Genomic DNA, 23,652 nt, shown 5'->3' with positions numbered 1-23,652 from the left:
GCTTAAGGTTTGTGAAAAGTTAGTGACTATTTAAACCGGAATATGTTTTATATGTTTTTAGATTCTTCAGAGAAGTCTCCCTTTCCTTTTTGACAACTTGCACAACCTTGGTATTTTCACAGTCAGCCTCATGTAATGGCTATGAAAGAGCTATCTGACCATAAAAGGGGAGTGATAGAGTGCTCCAATAATCACCTGATTTATACCCAATTGAGATGTTGTGAGATGATGTAGTGTGGGTGCTCAGAACTCCTACAAGACTGTTGGGAAACCATTCCAGGTATCTTCCTCATGGAACTGATTGAGAGAATGCCAAGAGTGTGTAAGCTGCCATCAAAGCAAAATGAGGCTACTTGGAAAAATGTAAAATATAAACTATTATGGTTTAATACTTTTCATGGAATTGCTGAACAGCACTTGGGGGAGCAAAGTGAATTTAGAAAGCACCCTCAATATCGACAATGAAAATGGATAAGATACAGACTTTAAAAATGGACACACAGATGCAAATGGCACACATGGACGAAAGTTACACTCATTTTCATTATGTAATGATTGTCCTTTATATACATAACACCTGAAGACGCTTGTGTCACGTAACGGTATCCATCAAGCCTCTATAATTTTAGTTAGGGCAGGTATAAAAATTCTATATACTGCCAAATTCTAATCTTTTAAGCCTAAAATGATTCTACTATCATGTGTCAGGATAGATTCCAGATTTCATAATCTTTTTAACCTGGACAGTGCTTGTTCTTCTGCTCATTCTTCCCCTGCTGGGTAATGCGCTAAGCGAGTTTCTGGTTTAGAAAGGTGTTTCTAGGTCTTAGTAAAGTCTTTTTATCTATGGGCTTAAATGCTTTATACATCTTTACAATCCTTATTGGTAGTGCCAATATATCTAAACCGAAAAATGAAGCAACTGTTCTATAGGCCTTGATTAAAAATATAATTTTGCTTATACAGTTCCTGTGCAAATTCATGTTTCAATGGCAACAGACAACAAACAAACCCTGTGTAGTCTGATCATGCCGTCATACTGTCTCCTGTAAACCCCCTGCTTCTTGATAACCTGCTGAGTATATTCTTATCAATGGGAACAAATGAAAGAAAGTGTACTGCAAGATCAGATTCTACAAAGTTAGTTTGTGTGTTGCCATAAAGATGCATATGTCTGCATAGAGCTGTAGACCCAAAACGATGAAAAAATAATAATTATGACCATTTGCAAAGATGCTAGGTTTTTGTACATTTTCATTTTACATGCATTGATCAGTATAATACAAAATATTGGTTGTGAAGATAGAAATAGCCTTAAACAAACAAAGAGCTAGTCACCAGGGGATTACAACCCAATAAAAAAGTAGCAAAATCTACTCTTTAAAGGGGCTATATCAGCAAAATTATGCTGATAGAGCCCCACATATGCGTGAATAGGCTTTAAAAAGGCTATTCAGGCACCGCTAAAGTTATATTAAACTACCCCCCCCCCTGTTTTAAAATAAAACCCTAAAAAAGAATATGTTAATCTAATCTATCGTGCATGGTGGGCGGGCATTCAGGGTCGACGTCATCTTCAGCCACGCCTCCTCTTCCAGCAATGTCCTCGGGTCCCGTCTTCCTCCAGCGCTTGCGAACTGCCATTGATAAAAAAAGGGTGTGGATGCATATGCAGTAGCATGCTGCTACTACTATTACTACTGCTACTGCGCATGAACCCGCGCCATTTTTTATCAATGGCAGTTCGCGAGCGCTGGAGGAAGATGGGACCCGAGGTCATCGCTGGAAGTGGAGGCGTGGCTGAAGATGACGTCGAACCTGAATGCCCGCCCACCATGCACGATAGATTAGATTAACATATTCTTTTTTAGGGTTTTATTTTAAAATGGGGGGTAGTTTAATATAACATTTACGGTGCCTGAATAGCCTTTTTAAAGGCTATTCACGCATATGTGGGGCTCTATCAGCATAATTTTGCTGATAGAGCCCCTTTAATATTCCATTTGCATCACGTTTTTATCATCTATCTAGCAGATCCATTTATCAGAAAACTAAAAAAAATAAAATGCTAAAGGGCCGTCATTCACTTACATAGATCTAATGTTAAAAACTATCAGATCTGTTGACCTTCATTTTTTGTTGGACACATGTTTTTAGCATATCCATTAAACAGATCCACTAAACAGATGCTGAAAATGTAATGTGAATGGCCTCTTTTATAAGGATCGTCATCCCATGAATGTGGATGTATAATAGTCGTAAATTTTATGCAGCACTAAGACTGAACTATAAAGCTTCAAGCCAATGAGTAAAAAATAATCGTAATCTTACCTACATATTGTATGTGCAGTGGTCACGGTAGTAGACATTGGGGCAGATTTATTAAGACTTGAGTATCGTACGCAGGCTGGCGCAGGGAACAAGTGATTTGTGAAGAGGCTTCAGTCTCTCCATAAGTCAGGCACAAGTACCTGGGCCAGAATGGAAATCTATGCCATGTAGGAACTGGTATAGAGTTACAAAATAACTTGCACCCCATTCTGCCCATGTTTGCAAAAGTTAGGCAAAGAACAGGGATGGGGCACATGTTTGTGCAAGAAAAGGCCATGTGTTGCAATATCATCCCTCAACGCCAGAAAACTGTCATAGAGGGATTGATAAGTCTCCGCCATTACCATCCTTTAAGAACACTGCAGCTGCCTATCTAAGGTTAGGTTGACCACTGCGTTGGTCTCTGCCACACATTCTGTCTACAATCTGCAGAGAGAAAAGTCCTGCACTGAGGACTTATTACAGTTCATACGGTCCAGGGGTGTTCGTGGGTAACCGCTTTTTAAGCGCACAGACTCTCCATCTTTCGGGTCTACAACTGAGAGCCAGACACTAGTGTGAACCTAGCGTCACAACTTGAATGCCACTTATGTATATAGCTAGATGTATATAATATTTTTGGATTTTTTTTGATAAAATTCTTTTAAAAGAAATACACATTAGCAATGGTTTGAATAAAAATCAGTGAAACGCTCATCCATTTTGGTTATGCCACGCCAATGTGTCTTTATAGTTACAGACTACGGCTAAACCTTTTTCAGACACATCTTCTCGTCTTTTTTTACCTTCCTCCTTTTTGCCCTTCTCGCTGTCTGTGCAGATGTCCAGAAGACACAAGTATAGATTAATTCGACTACACATGGGGTTTACGTTTAGTTTGTAACCATGGAGACACATAGGTCTGTATAGGAGTTGTATACACAAAACATATGTCTAATAGAACACATTGCAAGCTTATCTTCCATGTTTATTGTACCCTTAGGATGGAGCCAAAGTCATTTGTTAATTGACTCGTGTGTATTATTTATTGTGTGTTTTTAGATTCGGGACATGATTTTATGGTATTTTTTGCATTGTTTATTTCATTTTCTAGTATTTGCACACCATATAGCCGTGTTCTAGGTCGTCTTTTAGCTGATGTAATGATCATAATAAGCCATCTGAATTTCTATAAATCAATAATCATTTGATTCATTAGCCGGTGTACGGCTCATTAAGCATTTACTGGGAAGCATTTCCATCAGAGGTCCTACGGTTTACAGTACAGTAGATGGATGCTGTGTGGCGGTATCCTACTGACTGCAGGTTTCATTAGAGACTGAAAAACACTTTTGCTGCCAAGATTTTGTTTTTGTGCAATTGCAACTTGGAACATTGAGAAGGCTATATATTTATAATGTATATTAGAGTATATTTACACATACGTATAGTGCGTCATATAGTCAGAAATGTCAGGCATGGCAAAACTAAACCCTTGTTTATTGCAAATTACTGTGTGTTTTCACGGCATGGATTTTACAGGTGAAACAATAAATGTGATTTTCCTGTAACTAAACTTAAGAAAACTGCATTTTAAAAAAAATTATATTTTTTTTGCCATGGATCTGTTGAATATGAGCACACTATTGGTATTTATGAATAGCCCATAAATGCCTGTGGCTTCACATACACATCAGATAATTGTAAGCTGATATTATGGCCAGTAATTGTATCACCAACATGTACAATAATGGGCAAATTGGGGACTAACCCTTATGGAACTGATACATACTTAAAGGGATGTTCCAGGCAAAAAAAAAAAACAAAAAAAACCTTTTTCATTATAAAAAAAAAGGTCTATTAGTGCTAATAATGGGTTAATAATTGCACACAAATACCTTTAGCAGTGTTTTGAATGATTTCTGGGTTTCTCTGGGAGCTCCTGGTATTCTCTGCATTTGTTTACATGGGCAGCTCCCTGCTCTCTTATCCTACAACTACCATGATGCATTGCTCTTCACTCAGATCCCCTTCTCACTCATTCCCCCTCCCTCTCTCACATCCCTCCCTGTTTCCCTAGCTAGCCCGCAGTCTACTAGCCCTACCTAGCTAATTCTTTTCTTTCTCTGTCTGACTTGGCCAATTGTGGTGTGAATAGTTCCTAATAGATTAATATTATGTATATGTCCATGTTTGGGAATTTTCTTTTATGTTATGATTGTATTTCATTTAAATTTTTATTTAATCTATCAATATGATTGATAAAATAATTTGGCTTTAAAAAAAAAGAAAAAAAAAAAAAAAAGCTTGAGTCTTTTACTAAGTAAATAAGTTGTGTTGCCAGAACTTTATTTACAACCCGGCAGAACATAGTCCAGGAAATATGGTGTCAGAGTGAGAATTCCCAGTAGAGTCAACCTTGTAAGAGAAATGTGCTGACACCAATACTGTCTCGTAGATGTCTGTGCTGTATTCAGCATTTCATACAATCTAATATATTTACCAACGATAAGGGAATGATGGAGCAAATGCAATCGAATATTTACTCTGATTGTAGGTGCACACGTGTGCGCAGTGTAATTCGTAGCACGTGCCTCCTGAGAAGCCTGGAAAAGCCTCCAAGGGTTGCACTTTGTAGGTTGAATGAAACAATAAAATCTAATAAATATTAAAAATCAATTCTCATCTAGGAATCCATAGACAGACCCGGGGAGGAGACGCGTTACCTTCGGGAGATCTTCATTTTCTTTTCATGTTCTTTCCTGTTTAATTAGCAATTTTCTGTCTACGCGTTTAAGCACAATATACATACAGAGATTTTTTCCTATTAAAGACATTCAATTTATATCTAAATTTCTTGCATTGCCCCAATGAGAAATTTCCTGCCAGCTATTATTATGGAAAAGTGATGACAGCAAATCTTTTTCCAACACATCTGCCAATTTTTTAGACCGTAGAAGAGATCTCAATTGGCTTAAAAGCTTGTTTGTAGTTGGCCTTACATCCACGTTGTGCTTTCAACACTCTTCCCTATCCATACAGAATTTCTTAAAGTAAATGTCCATCTTTTATCATCTTGTGGTGTTAGGTTCAAAAATATGTTTTCAATAAATTCTTGACCTATAGCAACCAATCACAGCACAGCATTCATCTTTCAGTTGCTAAGGGAAACTAAGACAGTTTTGCTTTTTGAGTGTTTTAATAAATCTGCCCCACGGAGTCAGAGTCCCTATAGATAGAGATTTAAAGTATAGAATTCTAACTGTCTGCAACTAACATTAGGGAGAGATTACCATACTGTGTAAGGGATTGCCCATAAAATTAGGTATTGGTATATATCTCCTTATGCCAGTACTGTACATTGTATGCTGAAATATATATTTTACATAGAGATATTTCTCTACATACCAATACATTATACAAGAAAAGACACAGACTATTGAAAGAGGAAAGTGAAAGAAGTAAGAGAAGAAATTCCCATTGAACCTAATGGAGCTTGTGGCTCAGTCAGTGGGGAGACAGCTTTCTGTACATCAGGTCTGGCTTCATTCCCCACTTTACAGCAAATGAAAGAAAACAAAGATTTTAAATGATGGAGAGATCTCCTCAGTAACTTTCTAAAAGTTTTAGTATTTTTTTAAAGGCATTTATGTATATACTGTATGTATTTGTGATTATAAGAAATGACTAAAGCTTTAATAACAAAGTCAATTACAATAAACCCATTTTAAATGGCTTTCACGAAAGATAGTAAGTGACATAGATGTATTTGGTATGGAACAATGGCACTATTGTTTATTTTATTTGGGGTCTACCATTATATGTGGTCTGAATATATGGAATGTAGCTATTCACTGTTATAATGGCCACTCCCACTTTCACAAATCACCCTGTGAATGGCTCTCCCAGATCGACAACTCTGAGAATGGAAGCAGCACAATCTTTAGAGCTGTAAGTACACAGATCCATATACTGTGTAGTGGCCATTCTTTGTTACTACAGTTATGGCCTATTCTAAAGCCATATATACATTTTAGATTCCTGCCCAATCCTTATTCCCGAATATCTGCCATCAGGAGGCCAACAGACAGAATATTAAATATTACTACATTTTTCCATGGTATTATTTTGAAAAAAAAAAAAAAAGACCACAAAAAACTAAGGCCCCTTGCCATGACCTTAGATCGTATTTGTTATTGTGGATACACATTCATTTCTATGGGCCCACACACACAACCGCATTTTTGTGTCTGTGCCGTATACAGCGGCTGCATACTATGAAGCATGTTCTATTTTTGTTCAAACTTGCAGCTAGGACATATGTAGGGGATCATACAAGTCTTTTTACAGATCCTAGGCAGTACCCTGTAGGGTATAGGTTGGACTTGATGGACCTGTGTCTTTAGTCACCCTTATTAGCTATGCACCTATGAAGATCAAGCAGATACAAATTGTGTGATGATCACGTCTTCACTTTTATATGCATCAGATCATTCTGTTTTTAATAAAACATTTATTTATTGATCATGTGATGATAATAATTTTTCTACCATTTACACATCTCACTTAAAACAATGTTGTTTGTCTTTTTGCAGTGCTGGACCCAAAGGAGATAACATATATGAATGGAGATCTACTATTCTAGGACCTCCTGGTTCTGTATATGAAGGCGGTGTTTTCTTCTTAGATATCACATTCTCACCAGACTATCCCTTCAAACCACCAAAGGTAAGTGGATCTTCTTCAAGTCACCAAGCATTGTAGACTATATTTGTGTCACTGTCACATACTATTGCAATCAAAGTAATTGCACCCCCATTGCAACATAGGTTTAGTATCAAAAGTTGTATCTTTTCCACTAGAACAAAACAACTAATATAAGAAGTGGTTCCAAATTCAACCCAAAATGCAACTTGTGATGACTACTGCAGTCTTACAAATTCTTAACCTCTTCACATGACAAGTGTGTATTAGTACATAGTAGTGCACTGTTGTGTTGGTATGACCTGCTGCAAATGTGAGCCCTAGCCAGACTCAATCATCCGACAGCATTCCTGAAGAATACCTCGTGTTCACTAATATCCTTGGATCTGCATGCCTTCTTCCAGTCCTGCCAAAGACTGTGACAGACCCTGCAAAATCTTCCAGGACTTCTGAAACCAAGCCTTGGTGGACTTCAGGGTATTCTTGGACATTGTCCTGCTGGAAGGTTCAGTGATGCCCAAACTAAAGCTTCTTCATAGAATGCAGGACGTTTCTTCCTAGGATTTCTTTATACTTTATTGGCTCCATATTGACCTCCAAATTCTGCAGGTTTCTAGTGCCAGAGGAAGCAAAGCAGCCCCATCATACAACCACCTCCGTGGTTCACATAATGGGCGTGTTGTTGGTGTTTATGATCCGACTGCTCCGGCGTTTTGACAGCAGTCAAGCTGGCCTGCTGCTGAACTCATTCCACGTGCTGTGCCCGTGATTGTTGCGGTATCTCAGCAGCTCGCTGGGATGCCATATAACGTTGTTGTTGTTGTTATTGATGATCCGCATGCTCCGGCGTTTTGACAGCTCTCAAGCTGGCCTGCCAGTGACCTTGTTTCTTGCACTGTGCCTATGATTGTTTCGGCAGCTCGCTGGAACGTCATATAATGAGGGTGTTGTTGGCTTTTGATGATCCCCCTCACCTCCGATTGAGGAGAAGTCTGTGAATTCTGGCTTCATTCATAGCTCTCGTTGTTTGCGACAAATTAGATTTTCTTTTTCCAGGCATGTTTAAAATTGGTAAACTGCCAGTTTGGATTAAAGGTGATTGCCCATGTCAGTTTTTGAGCAGTGCCTGGAGCAGATCAGATAATATGCAAATGAATGAACACAGGGTTAGTGTGTGTTTACACAGAGAGATAACAGCCCTGGCTTTCTCAGAAGCTGAGATAAGAGCAGTGTAATATAGTATATGAACATAAATTCATAACAGTCGTGAAACCATGTCATCATTTACCAGGATAAAAAGTAGCCTATATTTTAATCGAGGTTACAATCTATCTAAATGCCGAATTTCATCTAAATCTGTTCAGCCATTTTTGCGTGATTGAGGAACAAACACACAAACATCCAAACTTTCAAATTTATAATATTAGTAGGATTAGTAGGATTGGATGCATGCTCAGCCTAATATGTAGCTTACTTCACTAGGTATTGGGGGGGGGACTGTTCCTCTAGTGCCACCGATAGGTCTGATTAATAAAAGACCCTTGAACCCCGATTAGAGATATTAGCCAAGGCAGATGCTCACCAGTAACTACTATGTAATACAGTAAGTGGCACTAGAGAGACAGTTTTCTTTTTCCTAATTTACATGATGTATTTTTGGGAATACCTGACTAAGGCTAGGCTTACATCTGTGTCGAAGACTCCGTTGCAGTGTCCATCTAAGCTGGCCAGATAAAAATGTCTTGCAAGCCTGACATTTCCGTCCACCGTTTCACTTAAGTAAAACAGACACCTGATGGACCTCTTTATAGTCAATGAGGTTCGACGGGCTCTGTTGATGTCTCCTATTTTAGCAGTCCATTTGTCCTTTATTCTTGTCCTTTGACAGACCAGAACAATGGACACCCCTACACTATTGTGACCCTATAGTCATCTGTTTTGTAGTTTGATATGATTGGATTCATTCTATGGAGTTACCCAGTGTGTTACAGTTCTCATCAGTTTCTGACAGAATCCACTTAAAGGGTTTCCTGGCTCCAAATGCTTGTTTCATATTGGTGACCTCTACACAGGATCGGCTATCAGCATTTAATCTGTGGGGTTCAAAACCCAGACCCCACACAGATCAGCTATTGTAGCAGGCTTTGGGCACTGGAAGTTCCTGATGTGGATGGACCACAGAATCATTCTGCTCCTATTGAAGTAATTCAGCCCTGTCCACTGTATAGTGATGGCTCCCGGGAACTGTAACTCCACTTCTACTAGATGATTAGGAACAACCTGTCCATGCTCCCAGTCCACTGCAGCACCTTCCAGTGTTATCCAGGACCCATGAGGTGCAAAATTTGATATATTTTTTTCTGCTGCGAATTTCCTGCAGCACTTAATTCCCCTGTAATGTGAGCTCAGACTTTATATACCAATGAGTAGGGATCCAGGAAATGGATAATGAGGGAAATAAGCTTGTGGTCTTGTAAAGGCTTAATGTTCGAGCCTCATATTTAGGAAACTTTTACTGGAAGTTTATAGACAATCTCCTCTTAGATAGAACCAGTGACCTGGATGATGAGTAACGTATTACTATCATGATCCGCGCATGCAGATGAGCAATAAATCAGGTGGAGCACATTCTATAATGCCACGATCTGCAGTACTACAAGGCTGAAGCTAAGCTGACACATTGGAGACTGTCCAGGGACGGGATTGTGGTTCTCTTCCGACTAATGCTGTTGGCTTTGGCCCTGGAATGTGCTTAGGCTGGTTTTATACTTGTTACTTATCAGCAGTCTAATTTTCTTCTGTGGTGAGAAATGGACATTGAAACACAATTAGAGGCTTTCTGTGATCTGTAAGAGCAACTAAGGCTCAGTTCACACTTGTTTCTTTAAGTACCTTGGATAAATACATCTGGAAGTGACATTGACAATTATGTGGAACAAAGGCCTCAGAATATGCAAAGGAATGCCAAAAGGTGAATTCAGACATGGCAGATTTACAAATCCACAGTACAGTACAGTCATTTATTAAGACTGGTGTTTCCTCCGCCAGTTTCTATCAGGCTGAGTTCAGACAGGGTTTTTTGGTCAGGATTTTGATATGGAATCCGCGTCAAAATCCTGACCAAAAAAAATGCCTCCCATTGAAATCAACAGGAGCCAGTTATTTCCCTTAAAAGAAGCGACATGCCCTTTCTTCAGGCGGATTCTGCCTCGCAACACCTCCCTCCCAACTAGGCCCATTCATTTGGGCCTAATCCAGAGTGGAACGCCACGACTGCACTGCACCGGCATTCAGGCATGGGTAGCCGTTTTTTGGTCTGGAATCTGAGGCAGCCTCTGCGTCAAATTCCGGAACAAAAAACCCTGTGTGAACCCGGCCTAAGGCTACAGTCACACTAATATTGTATGACTGTTCAGGAACTCCGTCCCCCAATCCACTTGATATATGCCGTGAGAAAAGTCCTGAAAGCATTATAGTCTGTGGGGTCCACAAGTAAGAGCTTTTTAAGCTGATAGGGTTTCCGTTTTTTGGGTCCAAAAGAACGGAAACGCGAACACTAGTGTGATCCTGGCATAAAGGACCCACCTGGCACGGTCTGTGCTTGAATTACCAAGAGGCGCGCCTGTAATTAGAAATCTACACCAGTGAGAATGGCATGGATTTCTTGTTTGAGGCCTGGTTCACATCTGCGCATGGGATTCCCCCCCCCCCTTCCCTGGAACAGAAACCTAATCCACATAAAAAAGCGGTTACCTAAGGAAACCTGGGGACCCCATAGACTATAATGAGGTCTGTGTGGTTTCTGCACAAAAAATGCGGAGAGAAAAATGCTGGTTGTAGGACTTTTCTCTCCTCGTTTTTCATGCAGAGAGGGGAACGGAATAGCCTGAACACAGATGTAAACCGGGCCTAACTCACACCGGTTTTCTCACGTGAGTTCTAATAAATATGTCATGCCATTGCATCTCGGCCTACTCCCTGTCCTGCTCCATTCACTTTCACAGAATATTGCAAGCAAGATGCAGAAAGGGGTATCATGTATCTTACACAGAAAAATGTACTAGATGTGATAATAAAAGTCCCCCATTATCAGGCTAAAATGACACAGATTTAACTCCTTCAGTGTATGGCATGAAACTTATGGGAAATCTGCAACAGATCTTTGCAGCAGATTTTGCTTGAGATTTGTAGAGAGAATTGCAGCAGAATTTTTTTAGACAGGTGTGACATTACAATGGTGGTTGACTTTGGTTCCTAACTTGATTTTAATACTTTAACCCTATTCCCAAATATCAGACACATTTACACTTTTAACGTATGTTGGGCATGTTCAGTATAACAAATGTCAAGGGCATCTCAGTCTATGATTTCTCTACATGTATTAATCCCTTGCATGCTTCCTAAATTGACAGGTGCTTTCTGGAATAAAAATTGGCCTTTCTGCACACAAATCTCGTTAAGTTTGCTCCTCCTCCTCCTCCTCCTCTCTCACAGCTTGAGAAAGAGCAAGTACAGCTGCAGCCGCCTCCTCCCCCTCTTACCTTCCCACTAATTACAGTATTTCTGCAGAGGAATTTTTTTTGTGCAGCGGTTGATGAGGATTGTTTTCAGTACCAAATGTAATATATTTCATCTTTGTGAAAAACTATATAGCAATGTGTATGTGTTAGCCCTCTCTTACCTGTTGTCATGAGGAAATTTATATACATAAGAGCTGATATGTGTGTGGTCCATTACTACTAGACTTTTACTCATATCCACTGTGTTAGAAATAAATAGATATACTGGTTCATAAATGCATTTTATCGCTTGTGACTGTGAAAGTATTCCCCTTCTTCACAAAAAATTGTTGGCTCTGTCGTCTGCTGCTTCAGTAAAATGTCTTAATAAATTTTGCACATATTGAGGCCAAGCCATTCTCTGCGGCCAGACCATATTTTAGAAATGAGACTCCTTATTTGGAGGCTGAATAGGCTATTCCCTGTGGCTGACTCCGATTCACAATATCACATGCTATATTTTGGCGGTATGTAAACTGAAAAAGCAGACTCTATTTTAGGATGCTGTGGTTTTAGTATGTGTTACAGTGTTTATGAGCAGCAGTATTTACACATAGGCCTCCACTTTAAGTGTTATTTAACCACTTTTGAAATACTTTGGTCAGACGTCTTATTCCAGTGATGATGTGTGAACAGGGCATAAGTCCCAACAACATCTCGATCAATGTACCTTCTACAGCATTATGTATCAGGTTATTTTACTACTCAGCTTTTACTCTATTTTACTATTCATTTTAGTTGATTTCTATCCATGTACATTTATGAAGTTGGCTGTTAGACATAGTACTGACCGCTCCTCCGCTGCACAGAAAGCTGCCCCGTGATTGGTTGCTGTGGGCAACAAGGACTGTTTTCTTTACCCTATAGTTGTTTACAAGTTTCTACTGGTTGCCCTTGGAAACAGACAACAGTTTAGCTCCACTGCGCGGAGAGGATTGTCACAATACCGGAATTATGACTTCAATAAAGATAGCAAGTGCCGTATTATGTAGTATTATGATTCTCAATGCAAAAGTAAGGGAGCGTTCACACTACAGTCAGTGTCCGACAGGTAGTGTCCGCTCCTAGTGTCTGTTCAAAATCTCGCACGGACATTAGCAGAGGACACTAGATGTGTCCGTGACGCTTTTCATTCATTTAAATGGCGATCGGGTGCGTTCTTTTGCACTCCGTGCCCTTCCTTCACTGTCCGCTTGTAAAGATGCCCGACTTTTCAAGCGGACAGAAAAAACCTACATGTCGGGTTTTGCTGTCCGCTTGAAAAGTCGGACATCTTTACAAACGGACACTTAAGGACAGGCACAGAGTGCAAAAGAACGCACCCGATTGCCATTTAAATAAATGACAAGTGTCACGGACACAGCTAGTGTCCGCTCCTAATGTCCGTGCGAGATTTTGAACAGACACTAGGAGCGGACACTACCTGTCAGACAATGACGGTAGTGTGAACGCCCCCTTAGGCGGCACTTTTAAGCCCCCAGTAAAATAATGTATGCATGTCACTTACAGCACTTTTACAGCCACACTTTCTGTCATCTTAAATATATGAGAGCTTCTTTTTTTACGGAACAAGTTGTATTTTTTAATTGTACGTGGGATACCTATAATTTATTATAAGACTTTTTCACTCTTTCTGGGAGGAATTTACAGTGATCATTGGATCATTGTGTGGTAGAAATAACATCATTGTACAGGTCAGTACAGCATTACCAATATATATATATATATATATATACAGTCCTATGAAAAAGTTTGGGCACCCCTATTAATCTTAATCATTTTTAGTTCTAAATATTTTGGTGTTTGCAACAGCCATTTCAGTTTGATATATCTAATAACTGATGGACACAGTAATATTTCAGGATTGAAATGAGGTTTATTGTACTAACAGAAAATGCGCAATATGCATTAAACCAAAATTTGACTGGTGCAAAAGTATGGGCACCCTTATCATTTTATTGATTTGAATACTCCTAACTACTTTTTACTGACTTACTGAAGCACAAAATTGGTTTTGTAACCTCAGTGAGCTTTGAACTTCATAGCCAGATGTATCCAATCATAAGAAAAGGTATTTAAGGTGGCCAATTGCAAGTTGATCTCCTATTTGAATCTCCTCTGAAGAGTGGCATCATGGGCTACTCAAAACAACTCTCAAATGATCTGAAAACAAAGATTGTTCAACATAGTTGTTCAGCGGAAGGATACAAAAAGCTGTCTCAGAGATTTAACCTGTCAGTTTCCACTGTGAGGAACATAGTAAGGAAATGGAAGACCACAGGGACAGTTCTTGTTAAGCCCAGAAGTGGCAGGCCAAGAAAAATATCAGAAAGGCAGAGAAGAAGAATGGTGAGAACAGTCAAGGACAATCCACAGACCATCTCCAAAGAGCTGCAGCATCATCTTGCTGCAGATGGTGTCACTGTGCATCGGTCAACTATACAGCGCACTTTGCACAAATAGAAGCTGTATGGGAGAGTGATGAGAAAGAAGCCGTTTCTGCACGTACGCCACAAATAGAGTTGCCTGAGGTATGAAAAAGCACATTTGGACAAGGCAGCTTCATTTTGGAAACAAAAATTGAGTTGTTTGGTTATAAAAAAAGGCGTTATGCATGGCGTCCAAAAAGAAACAGCATTCCAAGAAAAACACATGCTACCCACTGTAAAATTTGGTGGAGTTTCCATCATGCTTTGGGGCTGTGTGGCCAATGCCGGCACCGGGAATCTTGTTAAAGTTGAGGGTCGCATGGATTCCACTCAGTATCAGCAGATTCTTGAGAATAATGTTCAAGAATCAGTGACGAAGTTGAAGTTACGCCGGGGATGGATATTTCAGCAAGACAATGATCCAAAACACCGCTCCAAATCCTCAGGCATTCATACAGAGGAACAATTACAATGTTCTGGAATGGCCATCCCAGTCCCCAGACCTGAATATCATTGAACATCTGTGGGATGATTTGAAGCGGGCTGTCCATGCTCGGCGACCATCTAACTTAACTGAACTTGAATTGTTTGTCCAAAATACCTTTATCCAGGATCCAGGAACTGATTAAAAGCTACAGGAAGCGACTAGAGGCTGTTATCTTTGCAAAAGGAGGATCTACTAAATATTAATGTCACTTTTCTGTTGAGGTGCCCATACTTTTGCACCGGTCAAATTTTGGTTTAATGCATATTGCACATTTTCTGTTAGTACAATAAACTTCATTTCAATCCTGAAATATTACTGTGTCCATCAGTTATTAGATATATCAAACTGAAATGGCTGTTGCAAATACCAAAATATTTAGAACTAAAAATGATTAAGATTAATAGGGGTGCCCAAACTTTTTCATAGGACTGTATATACTTTTTTTTTTCATTTTCTTTTACCATTTTCCCATATTTTGAACCATATCTTTTTTTTTCACCCCATCCCTTAGTCTGGGCTTGTTTTTGGTAAGATGGAATTGACTTTTTTATTGGTATCATTTTAGGGTACATACCATTTTTTAATCCCTTCTTACGCCATTCTTAATGAGACTGGATGAACAAAATTAGTTCAGTCTGTTGATCTAGACAAAGGCCAGTTTTCCTAATTTTAGAGGATAATCACCTCCACAACTCCTATCTGGCAATCAGAATACACCCATCCCCATTCACTCATTATTCTCTACATAATCTGTCTGGCCCTAGCACCGCAGCTCACAGATGTGTTACATTGTACTGTATACAAGTCTGTGGAGAGAGAGAGTTGAGACACAGAGGCTTCTGAAGCTAAACAGAAAGATTCTGTCTCAGCCCAAGTGCTTTTCTTCTCACTTATTTCACTGGGGGACACAGCACCGTGGTTTATACCCTTGGTTCTGTGCCTTCCAGTGAATTAAATGAGAAAATAATTTTATGGTGAGTACAAAAATCCCATTTTTCACAGCAGTTTTGATTAGTAATGTAAAGCACCCAAATGTAAAGCACCATTGAATTAATGGTGCTATATAAATAATACACAGAATGGTTTATTTGTGCATGTGTGGACTGACAGGAATAGGTACATGGTGCCAGTTCTGTATTAGGTATAACCAGAGGGACCACATGCTAGGGTATTTACCATATGACTTGGGCATTTATGAAACAGTATGTTTGCTGTGGGAGGCCTGATTTATGAGTATAGAACCTTGGTCTTCACATTGTGATACTGAATCCATATACTCGGGGGGGGGGGGGGGGTGAGAATACTTACCGTCTAAACATCAATACAATATATCCTGGATGCTTATTGAACCGTGTTCACATTGTGTTGCTGGTCTGAAGTACTGCCAGTGGTATGAGTGCAACATTATCACTATCTGTGGTATTGTGATTTTGTTTCTGAGGAGAGACATGGAGGAATCTTGGGCCAATGAAATGAACGGCTCCAGCTGGGACACGCCCCCCCCCCCCCGTGATGTCGCTGAGACATCACTCCCCCACGTGGGTACCTGTTGAGGGGGCGTGACCTAAAAGAGGTGGAGCCCTACACTCGCTCGGGGGCTATTTAAGAGCGAGACGACAGAGCGCAGTGTCAGCCTCTTTACTACAACCGGGATCCACCATCAGGGTCCCGGTCTCAACTGTGGTTTTTACCACATGCCATATCGCTGGTATTGCAATAGGCTAGATGGCAGGCTATAGTTATTAGGGCAGCCTGCAAAAATTTTAATCGTCTCCTGATGATCTTGATGAAACGCGTAGAGACGCTATAATATAAGGGACGAACATATCTGATGTCCTAGAATATCAATCTGTCCTCAGACACAGGCAGAATAACTAGCAGGGTCCAGAGCTGCAGGTTCTCATAAGTGTCTAGGCTCAGGCAGAGACTCCCAGCACAGTCAATGTGAAACCCAATTGTTTGAGGAGGGGAGAGGGAGCGGTCAGAACGAGCACCTGTCGGCTTAGGAGGGCTAGAAAGAGTGGTGTGAACAAGTACCTAGATTCAGGGTGAACACCCGACAAACGGATTAGGTATCACAGAACACACGCCTGCATAAAAAGACTTGCCACTCAGTGAGGAATAGTGATTTTATTGCACTAGGTGGTAGTAGGAGGTACACATGAACTTCATAGACTTATTTTAAATGACTTTAATAAAAGTTAGGTTTTAATCTTTATTTTTGTTGCTGTGGGGATACCCCTTTCTGGTCTTGTATGAATTACTGGTAATCCCAGATCCTTGCTTAGAAAAATGCTATATAAATAAACAATAATTATTATTATTATTAGTAGTAGTAGTAGTAGTAGTAGTACTTCACTATACTGTCCCATATTATCCTGCTATTGCTTCTAAGTGATAGAGTAAATGAACAGATTCTTCTCTGCTTTCTTTATATAGTTTATGTGAAACATTATAACAACTAGTATCCACCCACACTCTGAGAATTGGAGAGAGCGCCTACAGATGGGAAAACTGCTAATTCATGTTGTATGCAAGTATGGCCAGAAATAGTGTTATCCCTCATGTACACGCACTGTGTTATTGATTTATGCAAAGTTTGCTGGAACGTTGGGTATGCTTCAAGGAACTAGTAAATTATGTTAGTTTATTTATGCTGTGGTCTAATCCTTTTCATAAAAAAAAAAAAAAATGTACAAGAAAATTCCCATAAGAAGACCCAATTTTTAAATTGAAGATCATATTCTATGAAATCGCCTTAACACAGTCCAAAGGCATCTTGTAGATTTTAGGGAAAAATTGTCTATTATGATTTGGTAACTGTTACTTTTAGTCCCTTCTTGTACTAATTTCATGAATATGATCGTAAAATCCTACCATTTTATGGGTCTGTGGTTTAACTAATACTGAAATGTAACTTAGTCTGAATCTTATACTGAACTATATGTCCGCAGTATTATGAAACTATTAGATCATCGTCATATAATAGTCATAGATTTAAAGGGGCTTTCCATTCCCAAAAGAGTATTTCATACAGATGACCTAGAAGACCCAGATAATAATAGTGTATCAGCCCCAGTTACAAGGGAAATTGGCAAAAAAAAACCAATAATATTAATAATTTTAAAATGCCACCCGATGGTCTAGTATGACCTTAACCCATTTATCCCAAAGGTTATATTGGTTTTGAGTTCCAATAGTGGAACACTAGGCATAAACAGATTAAGGTGGCACAATGTATAAGTGAACAATGAAGTCATTAAGGAATCTGTCAGTTATGATTTTGTTCACGTAGCCATTGTTACTTTTACGTCCTGCTCATACTATTTTCCCTTTTTCTTAAATGGGTCGTCTGGTTTCTAGTATTGATGACCTGATCCTAGCCATCCATATAAGATCTGTGGAGATTGACAACTGAGACCCCTGCAGATCATGAAGACAGCGCTGCTCTCTGGCTGTACAAACTAGTGGCGAGCGCAGGCATTGAAGCGCTATTATATAGATGTCAATGGGGGTTTCAGTACACAGTGGGGGTCACAGGTGCCGAAGATCTAATATTGATAGCCTATCCTAAGGATTAGCCTTTAATATGAAAAACCAAATAACCCTTTTAAATATAGCAGTGTTATAGGGGGTTAATTGCTACTAAGATGCAACAACGCTACAGCTGTATGAGGCCATGTACTGAACAGTATAACATCATTATTATGAAACTACTAAATAATGAGTAGCAGTTTAACAGTTTCTACCAGTCAATTGCAATTTTTTTGCAATCTAAAAAAAAAAATACAGTAGATCTGTAAGACATAAAAAAAAATAGTATACCAAAACGGACAGCATTGATGTCTATGTAATCAGATGCAAAACACAATTTGAAAAGGTCCACAGCTCTGCTTATCCCGATCTATTGCATCCAGTAACCGCTCTGTGTGCCCGAAAAAACATCCTCCGGTGGGGATCCAAAAGGCACAAATCACATCAAAGAGTTATTCAGCACAACAGAGCAAAAATGTCTTCATTTTTTTTTTAATTTTAGAATTTTTATTTGAAAAAAATAAAATATAAAAAACTTTCCTCATTATAGCACCAGAAAAACAGGTAAGTGAAAAACAAAATCAAAGAAACTTACGGCATATGTGTATACGACATAAGAACTAGCCTACGCGTTTCGGGACATCCGTCCCTTACTCATGGCCATGGTTCTTATGTCGTATACACATATGCCGTAAGTTTCTTTGATTTTGTTTTTCACTTACCTGTTTTTCTGGTGCTATAATGAGGAAAGTTTTTTATATTTTATTTTTTTCAAATAAAAATTCTAAAATTTAAAAAAAAAATGAAGACATTTTTGCTCTGTTGTGCTGAATAACTCTTTGATGTGATTTATGTAATCAGATGGCCATCCATTTGCATCTGTTAAACAGATGGAAAAAAAATGATCTGAATAGAGCATAAACAATAAGTGAATCAGTTAACAATATTACGCTTGGTTCACACCTACACTGGGGTATCTGTTGTTGGGGACCTGAGAAAATGGAAACACAATCTGCTTAAAAAGCGTTTACCCACAAACCCCCTCATACTATAATGGGGTCCGCCTGGTTTCCACCCCAAAAATGTGGAGAGAAAAGTCCTGCGAGCATGACTGCCTACTTTTCAAGTGGAGTGGGGGGATGTAATCCCAGAATTGTCATCGAACACAAATGTGAGCCTTTTCTTCAACTCTATTCAGATCACTTTTTTTTTTTACACCAATTTTTCATTTTTTTTTTTTAAGGACACAAAAACGTAGTACACCATACTTTAGTGTCTGTCCAAAAGAAAAAGGCCAGAAACGGATCATTTTTTTATTTATTTTTTTTTAAAGAGGACCTTTCATATCCTCAGTCACATGCAGTTTTTTATATCACTAGAAAGCCGACTGATGACTTTCCCATTAAGTGCCCCCAGGGTAAGACATATTGGTGCCATTACCGATGTTAGACCAATGTCAGGAGGGCATTTCTTACCGCCCTGCGATGACGCTGAGCTGTTAGGAACACCCCCACCTTTACTAGTATATGGAGGGTACTGTCAGAGGGGGCAGTAAGGAATATCCCCACTGACAGTACAGGGCTATGGATGAGTACTGTCAGGGGGGCGTTCCTGAGAGCCTACTTAGACTGTCAGGAATACCCTTCTGACAGTGGACAGGCATAGGTGCTGTTATAATGGCACAATATCACCAGCCCTGGGGCACAAAGGGAAAGCCAACACCGTCAGCTTTCTAGTGGTATATAAAACTGCATGTGCCTGAGGACATGAAAGGTCCTCTTTAAATATTAATGTCTATGTAAACGGTCGACCATCAGTTTGCATTTGTTTTTTGCATCCGTTAAACAGATGTAAGAAGCGTGATCTGAACAGACCCTAATAGATATTTCTCACAAAGATCTTCCATCTGATTTTTGCGGTCTCTGATCATTAAAAGTAAGTGTTACATTAATGGAGGCAATGTTCTTTAGCTGGGTGAAATTGTGCTGTTTGTTTTTCCTCCTATGTATATGCTTTCTTGCCTTCAGTTGTCCTTGTAACGTGTTATTAATGTGAGCTCTCTGCTGCCGGCAAACTGTACAAGTCATTAAAATCTTTCGAAACGGCGTCCTGGTGCGGCTTTGGTGAGGCCCCACTGTTTAACTAATAACACACCTGAGATTGTGTTAACGTCGGCACAAAATCTCAGCTTGTTATTCAACCTTGTGTCCCCGGTTTCTGCACAGGATTAGAAGTGCTGTTTCAGGGCAACCATTAGTTAAAGAAAATGTTCCGAAACCTTTTCCTACATAAAAGAGTTCAGAATGTCACCACCATTACTTAGAAGAGGTATACTTTGGCTTCATCCACATTCTCAAGGTGTATTGGACAAGCGAGGAGTGTTATAAGAGAGCCTTCCCGTAACCTCAAGTGTTCTCTTTAACAGTCGTAGTATATTTTTGCACTGCATCCTTGCATTTGTAGCAGCTGTGCATAGTATTGCAGTATTACAATATAGTTTTACCATATAGTATTGCAATACTAAGCACAGCCAATGCAAATATGACATTGTTGTGCAACTATATACATAGGAGATGCCCCAGCGCTTGCCCAAATTCAAACAAGTGATTGGCGGGGGTGTGGAGAACTGCCCCATAAATCTTTATATCCTGAAGATAGGAGGTCAATTTTATTTTGTCAGAAAACCCCTTTAGGCCAGAGCCCCACCTTGCGGAAAAGCAGGGTTTTTTTGTTGCAGATTTTGTTGCGTTTTTTTGAGCCAAAACCAGGACTAGATTGAGCAGAAGTTAGAAGTATAAGAAGCTTCCTATATATTTCCAATTCCATTTGTAGCCATTCTTGGCTTTGGCTCAAAAAACCGCAACAAAATCTGCAACAAAAAAAGCTGCGTTTCCGCAATGTAGGGCTTCAGCCTTAGGCTGGTCTTACACGACCGTAGTGGTTTTTGCGGTCCGCAATTTGCGGATCCGCAACACAAATTTCACTTTAAAAGTTAATTCCGCAGACATCCGCAAAGTGCATCCGCAACGTTCTGTGTGTATCAGTATTATGCGGATCCGCAAAAAACAAAACACACCACAAAACACACATGTTGATATCCGCAATTGCGGATATACACTGATGTATGTTCAGTGTATATCCGCAAAAATGCACGCGCCCATAGACTTCTATTGGACCTTCCGTGCCGTGCAAGCACGGCCATTATGGATATGCGGTATACTGTCCGGACCACGGTTGCGGCACGCCACACCACTGACAAAATCTACGATCACGTAAGAGGCCTCATAGAAAATTATGGGACCGTAAATGGTCCGCAATTTTGAACCCGCAATTGCGGACCATTTGCAGTGCAAAAATACGGTCGTGTAAGACCAGCCTTAAAGAGGACTTTTCACCACTCCAAGCCTGTGCAGCTTTCTGCCCCATGTTATAGATGCAGCTGCACAGACTCTGGTGCACTTTGAATTATCAAACTAGGGGCCCCAAAACCAAAGCAGTTGTGTAGTATAATCTCACCAGACTCTCAGGTATTCAGGAGAGACCCAGCCACTTCCTCTCCTCCCAGGATCTGCCCTGAAGTGTAGGCTCCGCAGCCTTTTATGGCCCAGTAACGAGTCTATAACCCACACTATGGGCTGCAGCTTATTTAAGATCCGCCCTGGACCACACATATGTTAGGAACCTGGGGGGGAGATATATCGTGACTCCGACACTCTGCCTGTTACTTTCTCACTCTATCTCTCTCTCTATATATAACACATCCTTAGTGTCCCATTGCTTTATCTTTTACCTTGCACTAGAAAAAAAATAACAGCTGGCATCATTATTTAATATGATAAACTACTATTTTATCTACACTAGTAATATGAGGTGGTATGGAAGAGCATTATTACGGTAAAAGTGGCGTAATCGCCAATGGCAACTGATCAGATCACTTCCTAAAGGGCTCCTGAGAACTCTGAACTGTGCTTGGTTGCCATGCTCTATTTTTCTTTTGCATTATTCTTGTAAGTCTTCCCTAAAATTATTTAGTAATACGTTTGTCTGGCCTACTGTGGAGAAAGAAATTGCTGTAGACGCTGCCGTATAAATTCATCATTGAAGATCAAGTTCAGTGATTTACTCTCCCGATAGTTTAATTACAAACATAATAATGAAGTCGCATGTAATGAAAAATGCTTCAGCGGCCCCGCTATGTAAATGTAATTATTTTTGCATCATGTGGTTAATGTATAGGTTGCTTGGCCTGCTATTACTTAATTTCATATTCATTGTGTTCTCCTCCAGCTATTTAGCATCGCCATATTAAATATAAGCTAAGTTATAGCAAACCAATGTGTATGAAAAACCTCTGCATAGCCAATGATTGGCCAACCATGATATGTATATAACATATAGCGAGAGTATACAGGAGCAGCTTGTATACAAAAGCAGATAGCAAAAGGGTGCAAGTGCCAAAACAAGAATAAAAACAGGCAGCGTTCCAGTCCCAAATAATGCTAAAAAGTTACATGTTTATTCATCTACACATGTGCACAGGATTTTGGCTGTACTCAATGGAGCTGTTTTCAAGCAATGCATGTGCTTCCAGAGCAGACATATATATTTATATATACTGTAGCAAGCAATAATTTATAATAAATTAAAGTGAAAAGGTGTAAAATAAATAAATATATTTATATTTATCTGTATCTATTTATTGATATATCAAATATCATGCTTTCATTTCACTCTATTGAAGCTGAATCTCTCAAAGACTGAACTACTGCTGTTTCCACCATCTAATAGATCTGTCCCTGATATATCCATTGCAGTCTCCGGCCTTACTATAACTCCTAGGCAGCATGTCCACTGCCTCGGGGTTGTTTTTGACTCAGACCTTTCCTTCACCACCCATATACAATCACTCATACGCTCATGTCATCTCCACCTCAAAAACATCTCCAGTATACGCTCCTTTCCTTACCAGAGATACATTAAAGATACTTATTGTCACTTTGATTCACAATCAGTATTCATAGTTTCCCTCCATTCGGCCCTATGGCAAGACCCTTCCTCTACCCCCATTATGAACTCCCATTCTACCGTAGACCGTACACCCACATTGCAGGACACTGTTCCCCAGGAGAGGAATCTCCCCTCCTCCCTCCCTGTTATTTCCTATCCTGAAAAATCCTGCATTCCCATAGGAATTATGCTTGAGCCCACTTGGGCCGTGGTTTGACGCAGGAAAGCATAGAGCTGTACATTGGTAGGTCTCAGGGGAGATGGCACTCGCATCCTGAAATACTTCATTGCAATGAACCATTCCAACTGGGACCCCTGGAGGGCTAAGCAACTGTCTCACCTCTTATCCTCCATTGACACCCCAGAGAGCTTTGAAAGACGTCATATGGGATGCTACTATGATGAAGATAAGGAATGTCTTAGAATGGAAATATTAATATCGCATATACTAGTCTGGTTGGAGATCTCGCAGAACTATAGCTGTAGCATTGTAGTATGGCATGTAGATATTCTTGTTTATTTTCCTAGCCTCGGTATACATGTGACAGCTTCTTGAAGTTAGTTTTATGATAGCTGTAGGCTACATAACCTTTAGGTATTATTATTATAGTTGAAGTCTGAG

At 39.7% G+C, this 23,652-nt stretch overlaps 1 protein-coding gene across 1 annotated transcript in view; it reads left to right on the top strand.

Moving 5' to 3' along the window:
* Positions 1 to 23,652, top strand: part of LOC142200775 (ubiquitin-conjugating enzyme E2 E2) — a 182,934-nt gene that overhangs the window by 134,841 nt on the left and 24,441 nt on the right. Inside the window, exon 3 of the mRNA XM_075271377.1 lies at positions 6,906 to 7,038. Coding sequence (XP_075127478.1) covers positions 6,906 to 7,038 — 133 coding nt within the window. The remainder of the gene's footprint in view (positions 1 to 6,905; positions 7,039 to 23,652) is intronic.

This window comes from Leptodactylus fuscus, chromosome 4 (assembly GCF_031893055.1).
Source record: "Leptodactylus fuscus isolate aLepFus1 chromosome 4, aLepFus1.hap2, whole genome shotgun sequence".
Lineage (NCBI taxonomy): Eukaryota > Metazoa > Chordata > Amphibia > Anura > Leptodactylidae > Leptodactylus > Leptodactylus fuscus.
Note: the sequence above shows the minus strand (reverse complement) of the source record. Positions and strands in the feature narration are given on the sequence as shown.